This window comes from Symphodus melops, assembly GCF_947650265.1.
Source record: "Symphodus melops genome assembly, chromosome: 6".
Taxonomy (NCBI): domain Eukaryota; kingdom Metazoa; phylum Chordata; class Actinopteri; order Labriformes; family Labridae; genus Symphodus; species Symphodus melops.
In genome coordinates this window covers 11,272,618-11,293,641 of record NC_136696.1, presented here as the reverse complement: position 1 = coordinate 11,293,641, position 21,024 = coordinate 11,272,618, and the positions used below count along the sequence as shown (strand labels likewise).

General features: G+C 40.2%; 1 protein-coding gene across 1 annotated transcript; it reads left to right on the top strand.

Moving 5' to 3' along the window:
- The first annotated feature begins 3,633 nt into the window (after positions 1–3,633).
- phlda2 (pleckstrin homology-like domain, family A, member 2) lies at positions 3,634–4,720 on the top strand. The gene is made up of 2 exons (XM_079346999.1): positions 3,634–4,247; positions 4,364–4,720. Exon 1 carries the CDS (start codon positions 3,793–3,795, stop codon positions 4,207–4,209), a length of 417 nt encoding a protein of 138 aa, XP_079203125.1. The 5' UTR covers positions 3,634–3,792; the 3' UTR covers positions 4,210–4,247; positions 4,364–4,720.
- The last annotated feature ends 16,304 nt before the right edge of the window (positions 4,721–21,024 follow it).

The following is a 21,024-nucleotide window of genomic DNA, read 5'->3' as shown; positions in this document are numbered from 1 at the left end:
ACGCAAATATTCATAATGTGTGTATACATACACAGTGCAGTACCATTTTTTCTGCACTTATCTAAAGAAATAATCACAATACTGACAACATAAATCACCTGCTTTTGAAATTGATCTTACAGTAAAATTGATCTCTTTTTATATCTTTTTTTATATGTTTATAGTTATGATTTAGTGATTATCATAAACATTTCAGGCTTGTGAGGTTTTGGCCAACCTTTGTGTCCAGACTATTCCGGTTCACTGCGGTCATTCACCTTCGTGTCTCGTTAATGTAACTGCTGGGTGTGGCGGTTTTAAACCCACACCTTTAATGACTCTTAATTGCTGCGGTCTGTTGAGGACACTCTTTCATCAGAGATGGTTAATCTTCACAAGATTAAATTCGAAGGTTAAAGCTTCCATGATCTGTTCTTAGTTTAATAATGGATCAGAGGGATCAATAATTTACAAATGGTTGACCCGACTCTTGGTCAACCATTCAGCTTTAGCAACTAGTTGGTGAACTTTGAGCAGCTATGGAGTAGGATGTTACTACCAGATACATGTTTATGTAAATGTTGTTGCTCATCTGCAGAACGATGCACCTCAAAAACCCAAATGGGGATAATATGTCAAATTTTATTTAGTAATGCAAAGTGGTCAAAAAAAATGGTGTGCATGTGGAAATTAAAATAAAATGAAAAATAATTGGATTCATCCCATTAATACTCATTAGTGCCAAATGAGCTACACCCTGTTCAAATGTACTGTCACTGGTTCTGGATGGCATCTGAGTTTTTCCTGTTGTTTCAGTCAGAGTCCTGTCGCGCAATCCACTAATTTTTTATATCAATTAATCGATTAATCTTGAGCGCAATCTTGATTTCGTTGTGTGATGTTCAACCAAAATAAATTCATTCAGCAGGATTCATTGAGCAGACTTCCTCTCTATTTAAGTGTTGTGTCTCACACTAAACACTCAGCAGCTCAATGCCCTGATATGACTACCAAACTCTGTTCCAGTCATTCAACCTGCTGTTTGTCACACTCATATTGCCCTCGACTGCAGACTCCATCACACAAAAATAAATAAAGTGAAAAACACATTTTAAACTTGTTCTCAGCAACTAATATCTTATCTGTTCAGTGTGTAACTAAACCTTCCTGTTGTGCAGATCCTTCTCTTCCTCCCTCTCCTACATGTGCGTCTCTGGAGGTTTTGTTTTGTCTGCATGGACACAGACAACAGGCTGCTGATTTGGTGCACAGTGTGACTTCCTCTAGAAATAGGTATACTTTCCCACAAGCCTGGAAATCAGAGAAACACTGAAGTTTAACCATTGCTTTGAAATCACAGATTAGATATAGTGCCATCCCTTATTATGGGAGTCAAAAGGCTTGGTTTTGGTGTGCTGACTGAATATGGATCATAGATATCGTTAGCTTTGGACTGTGTTTTTGCCATTTTCTCTTTGTCTTTGTGTACAAACAGAAAAACGACACAAATATTACCTGATATTAATTATTGTCCCACCCTTTTCTTTTGTAACCTAAATTTGAAGCCTTATATATGGATTCTCAAAGCATATTCACACACACACACACACACACACACACACAGGGCTTTTAACACACTGTCTTACCTGGCCCTCCTTTTGCAAACTCTGTCAAAGTAAAGTGAACCACCACCTGCTGAGTCATTGCCTGGGTATGATGTCTCCATGGCTATACTCCTACAAATAAAATCCCATATAGGCACACACACACACACACACACACACACACTGCCTGGAAACAAATTTAAAAAAGTCCCTTAAGAGGAATAACCTCTTCACTCAACTCAGTACACAAATGTGATTTCCTTTTCTTTATCATCAGAGGATTCAATCAGCCACAACATTCCCCTTCTGTGTCAGTACTCGTGCAGGGGATGCTAGGCAGACTGCTCGATGAGTTGTTTAAAGTGAGTCACCATGGTAACACCCTTTGTGCTGCCAAATGTCTGTACCATCGTAGTAGTATTGAAGTGAGAAGACTTCCTGGAGATTCTCTCTTTCTTTAAAGTAAAATAGTTCCACCCAAACAAGGTCACCCGGTGTTTTCACAATCACTGGAGGAAATTTAGAGACATTGTGTGTGAAGGGGGCACATCCTCTGTCGGGAGATCTTGACCCTAGTTCTACAGAGACATGAAGTCAAGAATTATGTGTGCGTGTGTGTGTGTGTGTGTGTGTGTGCGTGTGTGTGTCCATGTGCTTTGTGTGACACTTGACTAAGGGAAACTGGAGAAGTTTCCAAAACGTCAGGAGAAGAATCTGATGGAGGCAGACAGGAGAGGCCTGAGAGGGTGCTTGATGCAAGTTTGCCATGAGATACACTGGGTGCATTTGAACTCAACAGTAAGGGGTCAGAGGTCAAGCTTGTGTGGGTGATGGTGGGAAAGAGTTGATGACATCTGCCTTGTTGATTCACAGCAGGGAAAGGTTTGGGGACACCGGACAAACTGGCTTTAATACAACACCAAGTTACTCTTTATTCTCCACAAAACATGACTTTGTAAAAGTTTGGATTCTTTGGGATTCGTTAAGGCAGAAGCTCAATGAAACACACCTCAACTCTTATTCTGCTCCTTTAGATGAGAAGGTGAGAACACGTGTTGCCGTAAATGAAACAGATGTGAGCTATATAACAGAGACACACCTTGTCACATATACAGTATCAAAGCTTTCATTTTCATTACACATAATGATCAAGGAAAATTCTTTTTTTTTTTTTTTGCTTTTTAATTATTGGAAAAGTCAGGTATATTGGAATGAAAAATAATGTTTTGTTATGTCATTACGTTCAGGACATTTTTGGGCTGAAAGAAATCACAACCAAGGATACACTCGCAGAACTTGCTGAAAGTTTCGTCCTACATTTTGGTCTCTAGTCCAAAATTACCTCTTTTTTTTGCAGAAAGAAAATGTGTCTTTAAATTTAAAAAAATCCACGTTGACTGTAATGATTAAGTTAACTTTAAAGGTGGTAGGGTGACCTACATGTCTGCTTCCTTCAGCTGCCGATGAACCCTCCCTGCGCTTCCTCAACTTTCTGTTTTACTAAGCTGCCAACATTCAGCAGTCTGATAATCCTACTCATTGAGTGGAAACTGTGCTTGAGGACTTTTTGGAGATACACAGAGAGGAATAGTTGAGTCTGCGTTAAATACTGATGACATAGAACAGGGTTTGAGTTACGTTTTTTGAAAGGAAATCAGTAGATCAAGATGGCAGAGTAAGTATTTAAAAAAAGGGCTGCAATTGAATAGTCAGGTTCTCTGCATCGTTGAATCCAGGGATCTCTCTTTATAAATGTAACCAACATTGTCAAGGTTTACTTGGCCTGATAGACTTTTACGCGCGTGTTCGACCTCAGCCCACATAATCAAACACATGATCCTGATTCAGTTTCTGCAGAATGGGCAAATATTTGCACAAATCTCCTCAGCAGGATGTGGATTAGTAATTAACATGTTTGCAGTGTAATTAAGTTCCACGTTATGACTTCCTCCGCCCTCTGGCCCTCCTGCGCGCAGGCTTCCGCCCACTCCGCCCTGAATTACTCTACTCGCAACTGTTGATGCGTTCCCCGATCATCTGACGTCAAGTGGGCAGGACTCAGTCCAGGGCAGACTATAAAACTCTTCTGGTACCTTGTTTCATTCACAACGTCACTCTGGATTGCGGGAAACTTTGACAGAAAAGCTCCTTCCTAAAGGGCTCATTGGAAAGGAAAACAGGAACTTCTACAAACCCGCCCGCGTGAACAATGAAAATGTCAGCGGAGGAGATCAGCCAGGTTCTCAAGGAGGGAGAGCTGGAGAAGAGGAGCGACAGTCTGCTCCAGTTTTGGAAGAGGAAGACGTGCGTGTTGACCCAAGACAGCCTCAACATTTACGCCGACACGCAGAAGCGGTCCAAGGGAAAGGAGCTGAAGCTGCAGTCCATCAAGAAAGTGGACTGCGTGGAGCGCACCGGCAAGTTCGTCTATTTCACCATCGTGACCACAGACAATAAGGAGATCGATTTCCGGTGCTCCGGGGAGGAGAACTGTTGGAACGCAGTGATCACCATGGCGCTGATCGATTACCAGAACAGAAAGGCAATCGAGGACTTTAAGACCCGACAGGACAACGAGGGCGCATCACCAGGACAGCAGGAGAGACGCATGGCGAGGGCGCCCTGAACGCACGAGGACTTCGGCACTTACCCACTCCTAATATGGTGAGAGACGCTCCGTGACTAGAACCGACGTGATACATGAATTTAAAATAGAAGAAATAATCAGAGTAAGAAGATATTGACACTAATGACATATTTTCTTCTGATCTCCTTTTTAGTGTCAATATGGACCATAGAGAAATAGTTCGCGGACCAAAAGGAAGACGAGGTCATCCGGTCCGGAGATGAAGGATTGTTCGGGACTGGGCTCTCACAGAGGGGAGAGACAGCTGATCTAAACTCAAGAGAAGCTCAAGACAGAAATCCCAACATAAAGGACTGAACCCCTTGAATTGTCAAAACTATTTCAAGTTTACTCTCCTGGGAGGAATGACTCCTAAAACCATGATGTTAATTTATTTGTTTCCAGGATATTGTGTTACTGGCAAACAGCTTGTATTGTTTAAGTTATTTACGTTCTCAATGTGTGATGAGTTTGTATTTATTTGAATAAATAATCATGCTTTTTGAGATAACGATTTGCTCTCCACTACCTTTTTATTTTATTGTCAAGCATTTACTTGGTGACAGTCAGTTTTTGATTATTATACTCGTTGACGATATATTAATAGGGCATATTTTACTCGCAACATTTCTCAGTCAGTTCCAGACACGCAACATTGAAAAGGGAGTGGAGGACAGGAAAGTCCCCTTCCTCTGCTGTCAGGTGGAATGTGAGTCTTTATTGTAACTGGGAGGGTCTGGGGCCTGAGTCACCACTGATAAGGAGGACAGATTTAGTCATCATCACAGGACACTTGAAAGATTCATGGAGCCTTTGAGCACACCTAACCTTTGAACATACCTCAACAACTCCTGATGTTTGGTTCAGGTTCGGTTGCATTTTTTGGCCTGCATGTGTTTGTGACAGTTTAAAAAGGACATTTTTATTTGAGGTGTTTCCGGCTAAGCATCACCAAAATGTAGAAGTAGTTTGCTTTTATCAGCGGCTTTTTAAGAGGTGTTCAGCTGACCAATTCCTTCACAACCGCCTTATCAGGCGCCTCTGTTCTTTATGAGGCTGAGCAAACGCACCGAAAGTGCACTTTATTGCCTTGTTATCATTAAATAAAAGCTGTTTCACGGGCCGTGATGTGTCACTGCGTACACACCTATTTAATGACTGTTCTAACCCAGTGAGCAAAGCCTTCATCATATTCAGAAAACCTTGTAAAAAGAGACGAACAGATAAAGCAATTAGTCATTTTTAGATAGCTGTGACATGAGATTGTGATGTTAATTTACATCCAAAACTTATGAGACAGACTTCAATTGTTCAAAGCTGTATTCTTTACTGTAGTAGACACAAACGATGATCTCAAAGTGTGTTAGTTATTTGTTGGTTAATTATTCAAATAAGAGTTACAAAGAGCTTCACAGGTGCGCATTTATTACTATGCCATAACATATACTATAAATATGGTCGAACTAAAAGAAAACAAATGATGATAAAACTGACATCATTAAACATTTAAGAATCCAAATAATGTTTTGAGACCTAAAACTGTCAAATTAACCATCAAAGTGAGGACAGAAAACAGTCCTGACAAACTGTGTTGACATTTAATAGACCTCGGAGCTCTCCTGCACATAAATACCTCCGGTTGTAGATCTGACAGAGGGGAAGTGTGTTATGAGCACAAATGCCCAGAGGACAGAGGTCACAGAGAGCTGAATCTGGGGCCCCGCAGTAATGAAGTGTAGTGGACTCACACCCCTCCCCTCATCGTCCCGTGCCTGTCCGGAGCTTTGAAGTGGGATCACACTACAATGAACGCATCAAAGGATGATCCGAGGAGCATTACCAGAGCCTCTGTACTAAAAATACTGCTTCACAAATTGGCACCACTTTAATCTCACACACACACATATCCACACACCTTCGGCCACACAGGTGTTTATGATGCCAGTGTGGCCTTTTCTTTTTCTTAACAGCTTCAAGACTAAGTGCACAATGAATTTTTCAAGCAGTGTTTTCAGAGGCTAATTAAAGACGTCACAATCTTTAAATCTGGCCTTAAAAACTTAGGTTGTCTTCTTTACTTCCTCACCACCACACACACACACAAACACACCATCTCACACACACACAGTCTTGTAAACATCCTGTGACGCAGCACACACTGCGTTGGCGTCATTACTCCATAGGCCATAGGCCTTCATTATGTGGACGAAGCCTGGCTAAGCAACACTGAATGCATTGTTACATTCTGGAGGAGAAGATAAAAATGTACCAAACAGACAGAAAATGACACAATTGTGAACAGGATAATGACCAGAACTTAAACTAATCTTCATATTTTAAACGAGAAAGGACAAAATGTTGAATTTAGAGCCGTTTCTATGGTAAAAATGCATTTGTGTGTGTGTGTGTGTGTGTGTGTGTGTGTGTGTGTGTGTGTGTGTGTGTGTGTGTGTGTGTGTGTGTGCGTGCAGTAGCAGCTGAGCAGGGTGCTGTGAGGTGAAGGCCAAAGGAATAATGTCTGCCTCTGTTTCATCATCTATAGGTAACACAGAATAAACTCCCATCACATCCTTTACAGCCATATCGCTAACATCTGTCCACACATCTGTCTGTATTGGTTTTTTCATCTTTTCACTGTCATTGTCATGAAGATGTTTCAGAATAGATGATTGCTGAGAATCAGACAACAGAACAGAGTGAACATGTGCAGATGTTTCAGAAAACGTGGATGATAGTTGATGATAGTTGATGCTATTTATGACGAAAATAGTACGCCTGGAATTGTCAGAAATAAAATAAGAAGAGGAAATGATTTTCATTCAGATTTGCATCACATGTCCTTCAGGCTTCTCGCTACATTTGGGGACACTGGGGTCTTCAGTAAGATGTAGGGGGTTTGATGTCAGGGTTTTTGGATTTACTTTACATAAACAGTCACAGCATTTCTAATTGGTGACACAGCATGACAAAGCAAAGACATTCAGACAAACAACAACGAAAGACAAAACAATGAAAATAAGATAATAAATAAAGAGGTAATGTATAATGGCATAAAATACGCTCAGAGGTAGAGATACATTAGACAGACAAAAATTAGAATAATGGGGAGTGAGAGAATGGGAAGAACCTAAATTATTGTAAAACCAAAATAAATAGTGCATGTTGTGTTGATTCTGTTTGGAATAGTTTGGAAGCTTGTGTTATATTTTCATGGTTCATGAAAACAGAAGCATTGACGTGATCCTTTTTTCACATCATTTCTTACCTTGCTTTGCCCCTGGTCCCATGCAAAGCATGTCTGGGCATTTCAGTGTAAGATCACTGAAAGGTTTCAAGAACAGCTTGATAACATGTTCATGTCTCTTCACTTCACGTCACCGCTCTTTACTGCTTCCTGTAAACTGCTGTTATATCGGAAACCCTTTGTTTCTTTTTAACCTGCTGTGTTATTCCCTCACGCCTTCTTCCCGTCAGAGTCCAATCTGACGACAGCGGGACACAACACGAGTGCTTCATGTAAATAAAAACCTCCTACACTCCAAACAGCATGAGGATATTAGGCAAGGCCTAGGGGAACAGTGTGATTACGAACAACCTCAATAATCTGCGTAATGGGTTCTTTCTGAGGAGCTTCGAACTCTGCAGCCGTCACCAGTGTACCTGCTCTTTGTTTTTTAAAGCCATATGAATGGGATTGTCTCAGAGGAGAGCTATTTTCACGGGTTTGTTTTACTGATAACCTCCACAGGTATTTCACCTGGTGACGTATGGTTCAGGTGAGTGAATACCTGAGCTCATGCCTAAGCAGATACAAACACAGACACACCCTCCCGCTGGGCTGAGGCGATATTAAGACATTTTATAGAGTTTAAATTTGGCTGCAGAAGACAAGAACTTAATCTGAGCTCTCGTGGTTCTCTTGTGTTTCCCATTTATCATTCCCCCATCCAAATAAAAGGTCATCTGATTCCCAGGATCCAGATCTGTTTTTGTGGATAAAGTGGTGAATTATCCCCCCCTTCTCCTTCCTCCTCCTATCCACAAAGGCGTCATTCTCCTGATCATCTGTAGCCATAACAACAGTGTTTGTGTTTTATTGAACATCCATTTCTGTCTGCTGAGTCATAAGGAAAGAACTTCCCAGATCCGCACTTTCAGCTCTTTCTGCCCATCCTTAGGCTGCGATCGTCTCAAACCTGTTCTTCAGATCACGTCTGAGGACAAGGGAAGACACTGGAGTGGATTTATATGGACTAAGATATGCAGAAGCTGCAAGGTTTACAGCACCATTCACCTTTCAAGAGTTTAATTTGACTGATTTGAGCTTTCAATGTCCGACCCGTATCTACCTTTCCTCAAATACAAATACAAAAAACTCTACAACAACAAAGACATTTAACATGTGTCTGTAAGGCGATATTTCCACAAATATATTTGTGGGCCTGTTTTTTTTCTCAATGAGAATCCCATGAATGTGTCACCTCTCATATCTAAGACATGCATGTGTATTGGATATACACAACCCCACACATACACCATGTATATATACGCACAAAGCGTCGGCAGGGGCTGAGCTGCTGAGCAGGGATCATGTTGCTTGAGACCCAGCTGTCCGAAGAGAAGCCTCAGACGGAGAAAGGAGACGCTGTCAGGAATGTCTGCAGGGCAGTGAGGGGGCGGACGGACCAGGACCACAGACCCTGTGTGCACTCTGAGACCATAACAAAATATCAGTTGATAGTAGATTAGAAGTCTTGTTAATTCAGTTCCACCAACTCAGACAGATGAAATAATTATGTATCTTTTTGGGTTTATTTTATAGGTAAATTTTGAAATGCTTTCATTATATTAAAACGTCCATCTAGACGTTTTCTTCTTTTGACTTGGATATTCAAAAAAAAAAAAAAAAACACAAGTAGTTTTATTATATTTCTATCGACCGCCAAAGCTTATATCCAATCAATTTTGAGTTTGCTGACCAGGTTTTGAGATATTCTTAAATAAAAACAATTCAGGAGACGCGGGCCAAATGGAAAAAAACAGAGGGAGGAAGGTGGGAACTTGATCACCCTGTTGATGTGTTGTCTCATGTGCTGCCCATCTCGTTCACAGGGTTATCTGGTCCATTAGGGAACAAGTGGAAAGGTATTATCAGTATTTTCACTACCTGGAACATAAACAGAGTCTCAGTCTCTTGAAAGTGGCATGCTGTTTGGTTTGAACCATGTTTATGGGAAATAGGCCTATTATATGATTTAACATGTTTTTCAATTGTGTGTGTTTTACTTCAGTATGTTTTGGGGGTCTATGTGGATTAGTATGACATATGATACCACAACCACAACAGTTTTTCAAAAATAAAATGAAGCTGCTTTTACTGTAAAAGGTTACCAGTTCTATCAATGTGGACTTTTGTGACTCAATATGTTAACATTTAAGTTATTATGAAAAATATATACTGTATAGATCTGTGAAAAATGAAGCTCTGGCAGTGAACTGTGATTAACATGTTGTTGTTGTGATCATCAGCTGTTGATTATTATTTCCATGTGGTGTCCATTACTTTCATATTAAAACCCCAGAAATACTAGGAACTTATCTGGGTTTCTTGTATGTTTTTGGACATGCAATATAAACTCACATAATGTTGTAATATATCGTGCTGCGTTCAAGAATGAAACCTCAAACACAGCACCTGATTTACAGCCGTGCTTGTAGTTCTGTGAAGTTGTCCTGAAGAACAGAACAGACTGGATTTGAATGCTTAACGTTTCTTACTGAGACACTGTGTCCATGTTTAGTAATAATTACTAACAGCACAGCGCTGAGGCTGATGTGTAAGTTGGGAATTCTGCGAAAATCTTTGTGACCTAGTCAGGAAAGGGATATGCTCATCTATCATCAATCAGTCCTACTGCATTTGTATAGCCTTTTCCATACATTTTAGCACAAAGAAATCCAGCAGCAACAATGTGACCCCACCCCACATTTCATTAACAAGATAAGAAGGAATTGAAACTCAATAAAACAGGTTCTGATGGACGAAGGAAACTCTATCATATCAGATATAAATTTTAAAAAATAAATACGTAAACAAATGTGAGATAAAATGAAGTTCAGTTCATTAAGGTTCAATATATCCATGGATTCCCCTTGATATTATTTGATATAGGTCAACCCATCCTTTAGGTTGTCAATAACGTGTGGGTGGACCATGGTGGATGATAAAACAGCTGAGGTTCAGGAGGCTGATCAGGAGTCTGCTGTAAGTGGGCTCCTGAGGGGGAGTTCAGTTTCCAGCACCTGCCTGAGTGGGTGTGTGAAGAGATGAACACGAACAGATTACAATAACATCACTACATTTCCCAGCCTAGAAGTGAAATCTTAGACATTTCCGAGAGCCTCCAAACTCCTCATTTTTTACATCATGTCTGTTTTATGTCTGTTTGAATAAACTCTGCAGAGGGAGTGTGACAGAAGCTTCATCTCAGTCACAATGGTCTTTTATACAGACCTTTTGTGTTGAATACAACTGTCACACAACCAGTAGTGCCTCAGTCATTTTCTACATTTTGGCAGCACAAAAAGGTGTTTGTTTAGAATGGGAACAAGAAAGGCTCCTGAGCAGGATCAGGGAAAGTAACATAAACATGGATAAATGATGAAAGAAAAGACACTCTGCAGGGAATCTGAGGGCAAATGCTTGTTACGTTGTATGAAACTCATGTGATTTCTTCAAGGTGCCACTGATTGCACTCAGGAGTTGCACTTAGTTACATCAGATTGTTGTTGCAGCAAATAAAGAGGCAACATGATCAACTCTGCCCGGCATGCAACTGAAGGTGGGATGAATGGCTGTAATATCCTGTAATGATGACCCAGGGTCCTGAGCTGTAATCAGGGCTAAGGGGAATGAGTTCATGGTAAATATTGCACAAGAGGAAAGAGGGTGAAAGAGAAAGAAAGATAAATGAGAACATTAAAGGAGGGAGGAGACATTCCAGCACGGAGAATATTACAATTAAAGAAGAATGATTTGATGAGAGTAAAAGAATGGATGCAGAATATCCTCAGGTTCCACACCAAAGCTAACAACATACCAGGTACAATCTAATCAACTATTAATAAAGCAGGGACACAGCACCCTGCGCAAACAGTCTGCTGAATAGCATTCAATCCATCTTCCTCTCTGTCTTGAGGAAACGCTTTGACATGAGCACACATTATGAAGGTGATTCATCTTTCTGAGAGCCCTTTTGTTCGTTAGTCTGTTAGTTTGACAACAAACGCTTCAGACTTTTCAATGTGAATCATCAATTTATTCGAACAAATCTTACCGTTTTAGTCCCTCTTAACCTTTGTCTTAGTGTTCTTAAACAATTTCCCCACCATGACTTTAAGGACACAATGCTATGCCTACTACTGTTTGTCTGCTCTCAGGTGTGAGCAGTGGACAAAGGTTAAAAGGGATTGAAGTGATGCAAAGTGGTAGTTAATAGGATGTTTTCTTTTCACTGCAAATACAACATGATAAAAAAATATTTCAAGTTGTACATGTTGTTTTTTGCCATTAAAAAGGTAAAGTAGCATCTCTCTGTGTTGAGCAGGGTTTCTTAAAGTGTGGTGCTTGTGCTACACATTTTGTACATGCGGGTATATCCTACCTTTATTGTGATGATGAAGTCAAACAGAATCTTTAAGTAGTGAAATTAGGGGTTGATACAAGTTTTTGAATGTTTGTGCTTGTCCTGGATTATTTTAAGACTTCACCTTCTCAAATGTGTGAAAGGCTTTTTCGGAGAGATTTATGTGTCATGATAAGTTACGTTTGTATTTGACTTGCTTTTACGATGGGGACATTATTAAGGCAGTTTATCTGGAAATGTCTTTCAATGTGTGAGAAAACCACAGCCCAGACCAGGGGAACTGGAAAGTCCCTTTATAAGAGGACAGATTCTTCCAAAATGCATTCCTGCAGGCCCACATCCTATGTATTATCTGACAGCTTGGCTCCAGCTACCCGATCACTTCAGCAGTGAGGTATTGACCTAATGACAAATGTCTCCATCAATCATAACAGGACACAAAAGCAATGTATTGTTCAAAGACATAGCAGCGGGAATTTAAACTCTACTGATCAGGGTGTGGGCGCCTGTTTCCGAATATGCATACCTTTGCTGAGGTGATGTGATCTACCAGCCACAGGAGCAGGACGCCTGTGTGGGTGGATCTGTGAATGAGCGGCTGTTCAAAGGGCGGAAACAAAGAAAACTGAAAAACACACAGCATCGTAAAGCTTCAGTTCTGCTTGTTCTTCTTTGTCTTCCTATTCCTGTGTATTCCTATTATAAACTTGACTCTGGTAAATCCTGTTTTTGTTATGATAATGCTGCTCATCCAACTACTTGGAGTGGTAGCTGTTACAGCTTTAGCTCCCAGTTCTATTAATTTGTGCCTTCGTGATTTGAGATGTTTTATAATCCCTCACTAATCTAAAGATTGGTGTTTTAATCTTCCCTCTATAAAGTGTCCTTGGGTAAAACAAGAAGAAATAAACGGTCATTAGTTCTTTTGTAACTGAGTGTTGAACCACAAATTCACAATATTGATGACTTGGGGACATTAATGGCTGATAAACAGCTTCTCATGAAATACTGTCACCCCATTTTTGTATACAACATCTTAATGATGGGGGGATATGTGAGCTTTTTGCAACATTCAATGAAAATTATCAGAAAATAAAAATACAAAATCTCTGTTATGACTCTGCTGGGTTTTTTGTGTTCTTTTCTGCTTTTTCTGGCTTTATAGGCTCTTTTTGTGTGTTTTCCGGGTGTCTTGTGTATGTTTAGGCACAGCTATGTGCAAAATTCAAAGGCTGCGGAAACGCGTCTTCTCCTATCTCCTCATGTTAGCTGTAGATGTAGTTGCATGTAACGCTCGGTTCCGCGCCCCCCCCCCCCCCAATGGAATTTGCCAGTGTGACATCTTGCCAGTGTGATATCACTGATCCATGCCCATTGGCTCGTTGTAGCAAGACCAAGCTCGTGCTGCATGCCCATGTGACATCCGGGCTGAGCGACTGACCTTTTACAACAGAGCGGAACAGCTGACCAATCAGATCAGACCAGTCCCACGTGGGCACCCTGCTCGTGGGGGATTCTAAGCATTGCAACGAGATGAGAGACTTGGCATGGAGCGGAAGTACATGAAAACAGACACTTTTTTCGAACATCAGCGATTGTGAATGTACTTTAGTAGACATACATGAGATATATGAACCCAAAAAGGGTTTGTTTTTAATGTTTCAGTGACAGCCCATTAGAATCAGATAAGGGATCATTGGTTGTACAGTACCTTATGTGATAATGTGTTAAAAACTACATTTCACTCTGAGTATCAAACGCCTCACTAAAGATCAGAAATATAACCGAAAAAAAGTCAGTTGTTTGTAGTAAGCGTTTGTGCTTTGGGACCCAGCTGATAAAAACTCAACAGCTTGAACTGTAACACAGGACTCAGTAAAAGTCTGGCCTCATTCTACTGAAGGGGGATGAATTAAGGAAACTTAAAGAGCTCTCAGTGCTTTATAACCCTCCTATAGACGGACATGGGGAGACTCAAGCCTGAAATAAGAGGAAATCCTGTTTGTCATGGCTCAAGGGTCTTTCCCAAAGAGCACAATGATCCACTTTGTCCATGATGCCCTGAGACTGAGCACAGTGGCAACCTTTTGCCAAAAAGACTACAAGGTCAGCATTAATCAAATCAGACAGCATGCTTAAAATGCAACACAAGCACACTTCAGCTGTGTAAACACAGGCTTTTAAAATGATCACTTCTGCATGGGACTGAGGTATCGATTGAATTTAGCAATGCTACCTGATCTTTGCATAATTACTCACTTGCCTCATGTTTTGTATGTATGCATATTGTTTTACATCTTTAGTCGTGGCATTTATCGGAAATGTTTGGAAAAAATACATTTCAATTTAAAGCATTTTTCTACAAATGCAGAGGCAAACTTCTCTTAAGTTTTGTAAATCAGTTTGCATTAGAAAATGTAATTTTGCTCTTTGTACTTCAGACAGGAAGTCCAGTGACGTCATCTCTTTTGTATGTTATATTTAATGAACACACTGTATACGGACAGGCCACCAGCTGCTTGTTAAATCATGCACATGCCCTGGACCAATTGCTAAAACATGGCTGTGGATGTCTGGATTTGTCTCCATGAGGTACACAGATGTGTGCTCACAACGCTATAAGATGATTTTGAGCCCTGTGTGAGCTGTGGGAACAGGAGTTTGTGGTGTAGGTTTAGCCACTTCACCCCCCCCCCCCCCCCCCCCCCCCCCAAAGGAAACATGAAGAAATGAGTCCAGCAGAGACGGAGCCAGAGATTAAGACGTCAGATTTTGTTAGATAGATTGGAACATTGAATTTGAAAACTGAGCTCTTTTTGGATTAAACTGGTGCCACATGTTGCTGGAAGTGAGAAATGTCAGGTTATGTAGTTTACTGTGTGATTATGAATGTCAATATGCACTCTGACTTACAGTAAAACATCATCACACACAGAGGAGTCTTTCACAGCGGTTCGGTCCACATTCTCTTCATCCCACTGTAACAGAATCCTTTTTCTTCAGACAACGATCCACAAGTGTTTGTGTCTCGGCTTTCTGGGCTAGAGGACAAGGGGCAGAGTCCAGGCTGGGGCAAGGACAGAGATTTTTTTTTTTGTGGAGTGGGGGGATTGTTGGGTAATGAGTCACTGGAGCCTCCTTCAAAGCCTGCTCTCCAACTTCAACACCGCCTCCAACACTTCAGTAGGGAGGTCTGAGGAATCTGGGCCTTTGGATGGAAGAGCTGAGTGGGCAGGAAACATACAGTGTGAATACACATGGATGACAACACACGTGTATGCACACACACACACACACACACACACACACACACACACACACACACACACACACACACACACACACACACACACACACACACACACACACACACGTAATTCTTGACTTCATGTCTCTGTAGAACTAGGGTCAAGATCTCCCAACAGAGGATGTGCCCCCTTCAACAAAGACTTCTTCTGTAGAATATCCGAAGGATGTACGTATGCGCTCGTCTGTACTTTGTGTAAGATATTGGTAATTTATTATCTTTCTAAAGAGAGCTATTAGTCACACTGCAAAACGTCCGAATTAGTGTAATAAAAAGAATTATGTACAGTGGGCCAGATGTTACAATGTGGTACCCAATCAGCTGTAGACAGCTGTCACACAGTTATGCACATGAAAACAGGTGCTTTTTTGAGGTGTATTCTTGGTTATGATATTAAATCGGTGCACTGGATGGCATGTTTACCAATACTCAATAACACATTTTAGGCTGTAGTGTTGGCTGATTACAGTTTCAGTATGAAAACCCTGCCTTTTATTTACGTCTTCTCTGGCTTTCGTGTTGTCAGGTATGGTGGTAATGCTGAAAATACAACACAGTTTCACAGAAACGGACCTGTTTTTGAGAACACTTAATGTGAAATGTGAAGCAAGCACTAGATTTATTTTTTCTTTGCAGAAAAAGGGAAAACTTGTGTCAGTAGAAAAGTTCTAGATAATATATGATATGAAGATTTGTTGTGTTTAAAATTACCATTACACTGGTAACACTCTTGAATGTGAAAATTAGACCCAGATACTGGAGTGTGTTAGTAAGAAAAATCAACCTGCTGGATATAACCACATTGGTGTAACATCTCTGTGTTAATACCCATGATGATCTTTGTAGCAGGTATAACGTCTGAATAGGATTTTAAACACACACACACACACAAACATAGAAACACCAGCTGTGATCTCCTGCCACAGCTTTCACTCTCCTGTTTATTAGATCTTGAGCAACTGACCAACTGACGGCTGGAAATGAGAGGAGAACAGAGAAAAAGAAGACAAAGGTAAACAGAGCACTCAGCACCTTATTAATGTAAGACACAACAAAGAGACACAAACAGAAAGCAGCAGGCAGAAACAGAAGATTTTTAAAAACTGTGTGTGAACTAAAGATCAACACAATCAGGATCTTGGCACTGAACTCCATATTTTCTGTAAATGCTGTGAATATTACATACATCAACATGGAGCAGTTTAAGTGTTTAAGTCTAGCACAAATGTGCATGTACAATGTCTTGTGAAGTTATAAAAAATCCTTGTTGAATTTTACACATAATAGAAAATAAATATACGTGTCATTAAGTTTAAAGATGATAAGTGCATATATATATACATATATACATGATATAGCAATGATATATATATATATATATACCAGTACCAGTACCCATGAAATATGTGAATGAATCTAACGTAGAAATGTGGAAACCTTTTATTTTGAATTGAACATTGTGGTTGTATCTTACTCTTATCATTCCAAATATTGTGTTTCAAACATTTTTTTTGGAATTAATTGTTGACTGTATAAAGAGCATGGAGCAGCTGAATCGAATCATCAGGTCACAGTCCATCATTCATGAAAAAAAAATGCTAAAAATGATCAGTAACTCTTCCTTTAGAAACAAAACTATATAAAGTACATGCACACTCCCTTTTTATGGTTTGAAGATAAATTAAGCTGACGTTTGTAGAGAGAAATCCCCTGTGGGTGTGTGGTTTTGTTTGTGTAGCGTAACTGTGGATCGGGCTGGGTACTACGAGACAAGACTCAACCTGAGAGGGAGCTAAACTTGGAAGCCCTGTAGGTGAGCAGGGCTGTCCCCATGACTACGAATCAGTGTCACACCATACCATTTGTAATGTATTTAAAGGTTATATAACTGTTTGTGAGTGGTTTGCTTCATATTAACATTTAGACACTTCTTATTAGCAGCAAGCTTAAGTGTTGCATTATGGGAGGTAAAAGGGAGGTCATTTCTCCTCCCTCTGTTTTCACAGGTTATGTATACCTGTTCATACAAGAAGACCACACTGCTTCCTTTTCTCATTATGACATCAGAGTGCAGTGGGTGGTTGGAAAGACGACAGACAGGCCAGGCTCCTCTGAAGCTGCAGCAGACATGTCGATACTCAGCTTTTCCTTTTATAGCGAAATTATATGATTCATCCTCTGAATCATAAAGGCCAACTTTAATGAGACCATTTCGGTGGAAAATCAAAGTTGGGACTTTGGTTTCGTTCTCTCATTATAGAAAATTTGGTCCCACAAAATGGGCTATTAATAAGTTTGGCAAGTTATGACATAATGCCTCACATCATTGTCTGAAAGCATATCAACGATTTAAAGTACAAATGTACAGACTGACTATCTGCTAGCTGATGTGATCAGGCCTCATTGGACCCTTTGGACCATTTTGTCATTAGAGTAAATGTTTTTGTATCATACTGTTTCAATCAATCAATCCATATTTGTATACCACCAATTCTTAACAAGTATTATCTTAGGACGCTTTACAAAAGAGCATACAGGATAATATACAGGAAGGATTTCTCCTATATAATTCTTGCGTTCCTGTTGTCGGGATGACATGGTGAGATGGTAGTGAGTGGGCCTAAGGGATGTAGGGTGGTGGTGGTAGTGAGTTTGTATTGTGCTTTTACACCGCAGATCACACCAACCTCTAATATGCAGGAAGGCAGAGGTTACTATAAACTCATCCTATTCATACACATTAACATGAAGCAGCAGGAGCAACTTGGGGTAAGGCATTTTGCCCATGGACATATTATAATGTAGCTGGTGCATCAAACCCCGGCTTTTCGGTTTTTGAGACGATTGACTGTAACCCTCCTTAATTGGCTGATGCTGTTGAACAGTGTGAAAGGTAATTTTAATAATAATGGAAACTTGCAAAAGGAAAACACAATCTGAGTTCTTTTGAACAGTCATACTGATGAAAATTTGTGTAATTAAAAAACAAGTTCAATTTTCATTACAAAAATCAAAAATTCAGTTAATCAGATGCCATCTGTTAATTTTGCTTGTCTGGTTTCTGATGTTGCTGCGGAAAAAATCCTCAAAAATACATTACAGGCAACTGATGAAGTAGAAAAGCCTACATTACTTTCCCCTGATATTTAGTGGAGTATGGCGCGTACATCAAAGCAGTATCACATAGTCCTCCTCCCTATTACAGACAAGAGTATCTGACGTCTTGTGACATAAGGCAGAAGTTTCTTTTAAGAGTGAGTTTAAGGCTCCATGGTTCTACGAACATGTAAGCGTATTTTAGAGAAAAAAATGGTATAAAGTAAGCCATATTCAATCTAAGTATGTGTGTGTGAACTACTGCGATTTCGGGCTTCAGTCACTTCTTGTTAGTGTTACATGCAGGCAGAGTTGCTCGGAGCTACGAGGACTTTAGCTCATATCACCCTCTCAGTCAGCAATGATTCAATAGTTTTACTCAGCAGAGTTAACCTGACAGCCTGTGATCTCCCGCAGCACAGATATAGAAACAGACACATGACAAACAGACTGACAGGCTCCCTTCCTCTCTGCTCCATCCTCTACTCCACCCTCTGTAAGGCAAGTCCAGACAAGTCCTCTGTCACCATCTCTGTTCAGGAAGGGCCTGATCTGCAGCCCACACAGAGCACACATCAGACATGACTGCCTCTGCCCTTCAGCCAAAACAAGCACAGCACACCTTGCTGCAGCTGGCCTTTGCTAACCTGGGGATAAATACAGAGGAGGAGAGGTGTGGGAGGCCAAGGATCATAGGAAAAGAACAAAAGGATTATTTTTAAGCATGGCTCACTCATGTTGAAAGGATGGGTACTAAAAAGTAATAAAAAAGAAAAACATGACAGCTCATAATGATTTTTCTGAAGCAAAACTTCAGTTCATATCAGGAATTGTGTAATAGCAGTAGACTATCAAACATTTTACACATACAGACAAAAACATATTGAACTTTGACTCATGGTGCATTTGGGACGTTCAAGTCTTACACTCTGATTAATTGAATGGATTAATAAAGTCATCTGTTTGACACAAAAAGAAATATTGAAAACGATTACTTCAAAGGATTAACTCAGGGAATGACACATTAGAAACACCAACAAACTAAAAAAAAAAAAAAAGTAGTCATCCTGATGTCATACTCCTTCGCTACCATCTGGCTCATTGTGTTCTCGTGATGTGTTGGTTAAAGTTGACCAGTGTGTGGTGGGACACTGTGTTTAACCAGGAACAAGTGTACACCCTCTGCTCTCTTCAGTGCCAGGAGAAATAAACACACAAGGACCTGGAGAGACAAAGAGGGATCCCGAGCATGGAAAAAACTCTCCAGATGGAGTGCGTACCCCCCTGGAAAATAAACACACACTCTGCTGTGGCCTAATTTGGGCTGTGGCTCCTTCCGTCAGGCCCACACATACAGCCAAGACAACACAATGGTCCAGTGTGTACCCACTCACACGTCCAGCTAACTGGAGAGAAACGAGCCATGAGGGAGGAGGAGGCTACTCCTTGATCTTTACCCTGCTACTGATCGGCCCACTCTGCTGCTTCAATAGAAACCTCGTTTTATTAGAAAACAAACTGTGATTAAAAAGGGAGTGTCTTGAGAAGGAAAACAGTCCCTACAACCTTTCTGATACAAACTCAAAGTACAACATTGCATTACTAGTCAACAGTTGAAGTTTTTAAACTATGCAGTTTGTAACCTGGGCACATTTCTTTTGTGTCCCTTTAGGAATTTGCACATGTATGATAAGAAATATACACAATTATTAAAGATTCAAAGAACTGCTATTGGTTGTATTTGTCCTTTTTGAACTATGCAGATCAGCTTTACTGAGGAAACTGTGTTTTCATCATATACTGTAATCATCCTCAATTTCAGGAAAGTGCCCCTCTCTGTCAAAATTGTCAGAGGCATTGATTGATTTGTGATAATTTAAATGTGCATTTTAGTCTGTTCAGAAAATCAATGTGAAATCCAGTCTTTAATTATTTAAAAAAATAATAATGTTGTGCTGAAGTGTGACAAACTGAAGACATACATGACAAGCAAGGCAAGAAAAGATCAACGCAAACAACAACAACAAAATAACAGAAAAAGGGGAAAAAAGGGAAGAAAAGACAAATACAAAAAATAAAGCATATATAATGAATAATTATCTCAAGCAAAGCAAGTATATATCCTAAACCCAGTAAGCACACAGAGCAGCATCCTTGGGTACAACATGAGCACACAGTGGTATCCAGTCTCAAAGACCATTTTCATTCTGATAAATATCTAAACTTTTTGAGCAACCCAATATAATATGTCCTTCAGTGGCCATGACTTCCACATTTAACAAACCATTTGAAGCAGTTTAATACCCGCAGTTGAACTAGAGTAGTCTGTAAAGTACAGGCTTGGCCTTTTGTAACAACTGAACATTTCAATTACAGAAGGGGAGATCATTACAGTCAGAAGAACACAAACACTACAGGCACCAAACCACAAAAATGTTCCACTTGTGCAGATCGATCTCTTGTTTGGATAAACTCAATGCTTTGATATGTCAGGTATTCACCTAATCACACATCAAAGGCTTCCTCAGTAAAGCTGTTTGTAATGAGACTCTGTGGTTCCAACATTCACACTGTCTCCCATAGAGGCAGGTGACGCCAGACGCTCAGTATGCGATCCAATTTAACACAAGATTTAAACACACAATTTATCCCAAGATTAAAATGTAACTCACACGGTCTAAAAGAAATGTTATGCATATAAAAGGTGTGTTTTTTTTAATTCTTCTTTCTTACCTGTTTGAATCCCTTTTTGATGCAAAATGAGCT

What these genes read in the sequence shown, in the direction of transcription:
- phlda2 (XM_079346999.1), top strand. Translation starts at nt 3,793, where the DNA reads ATGAAAATGTCAGCGGAGGAGATCAGCCAGGTTCTCAAGGAGGGAGAG.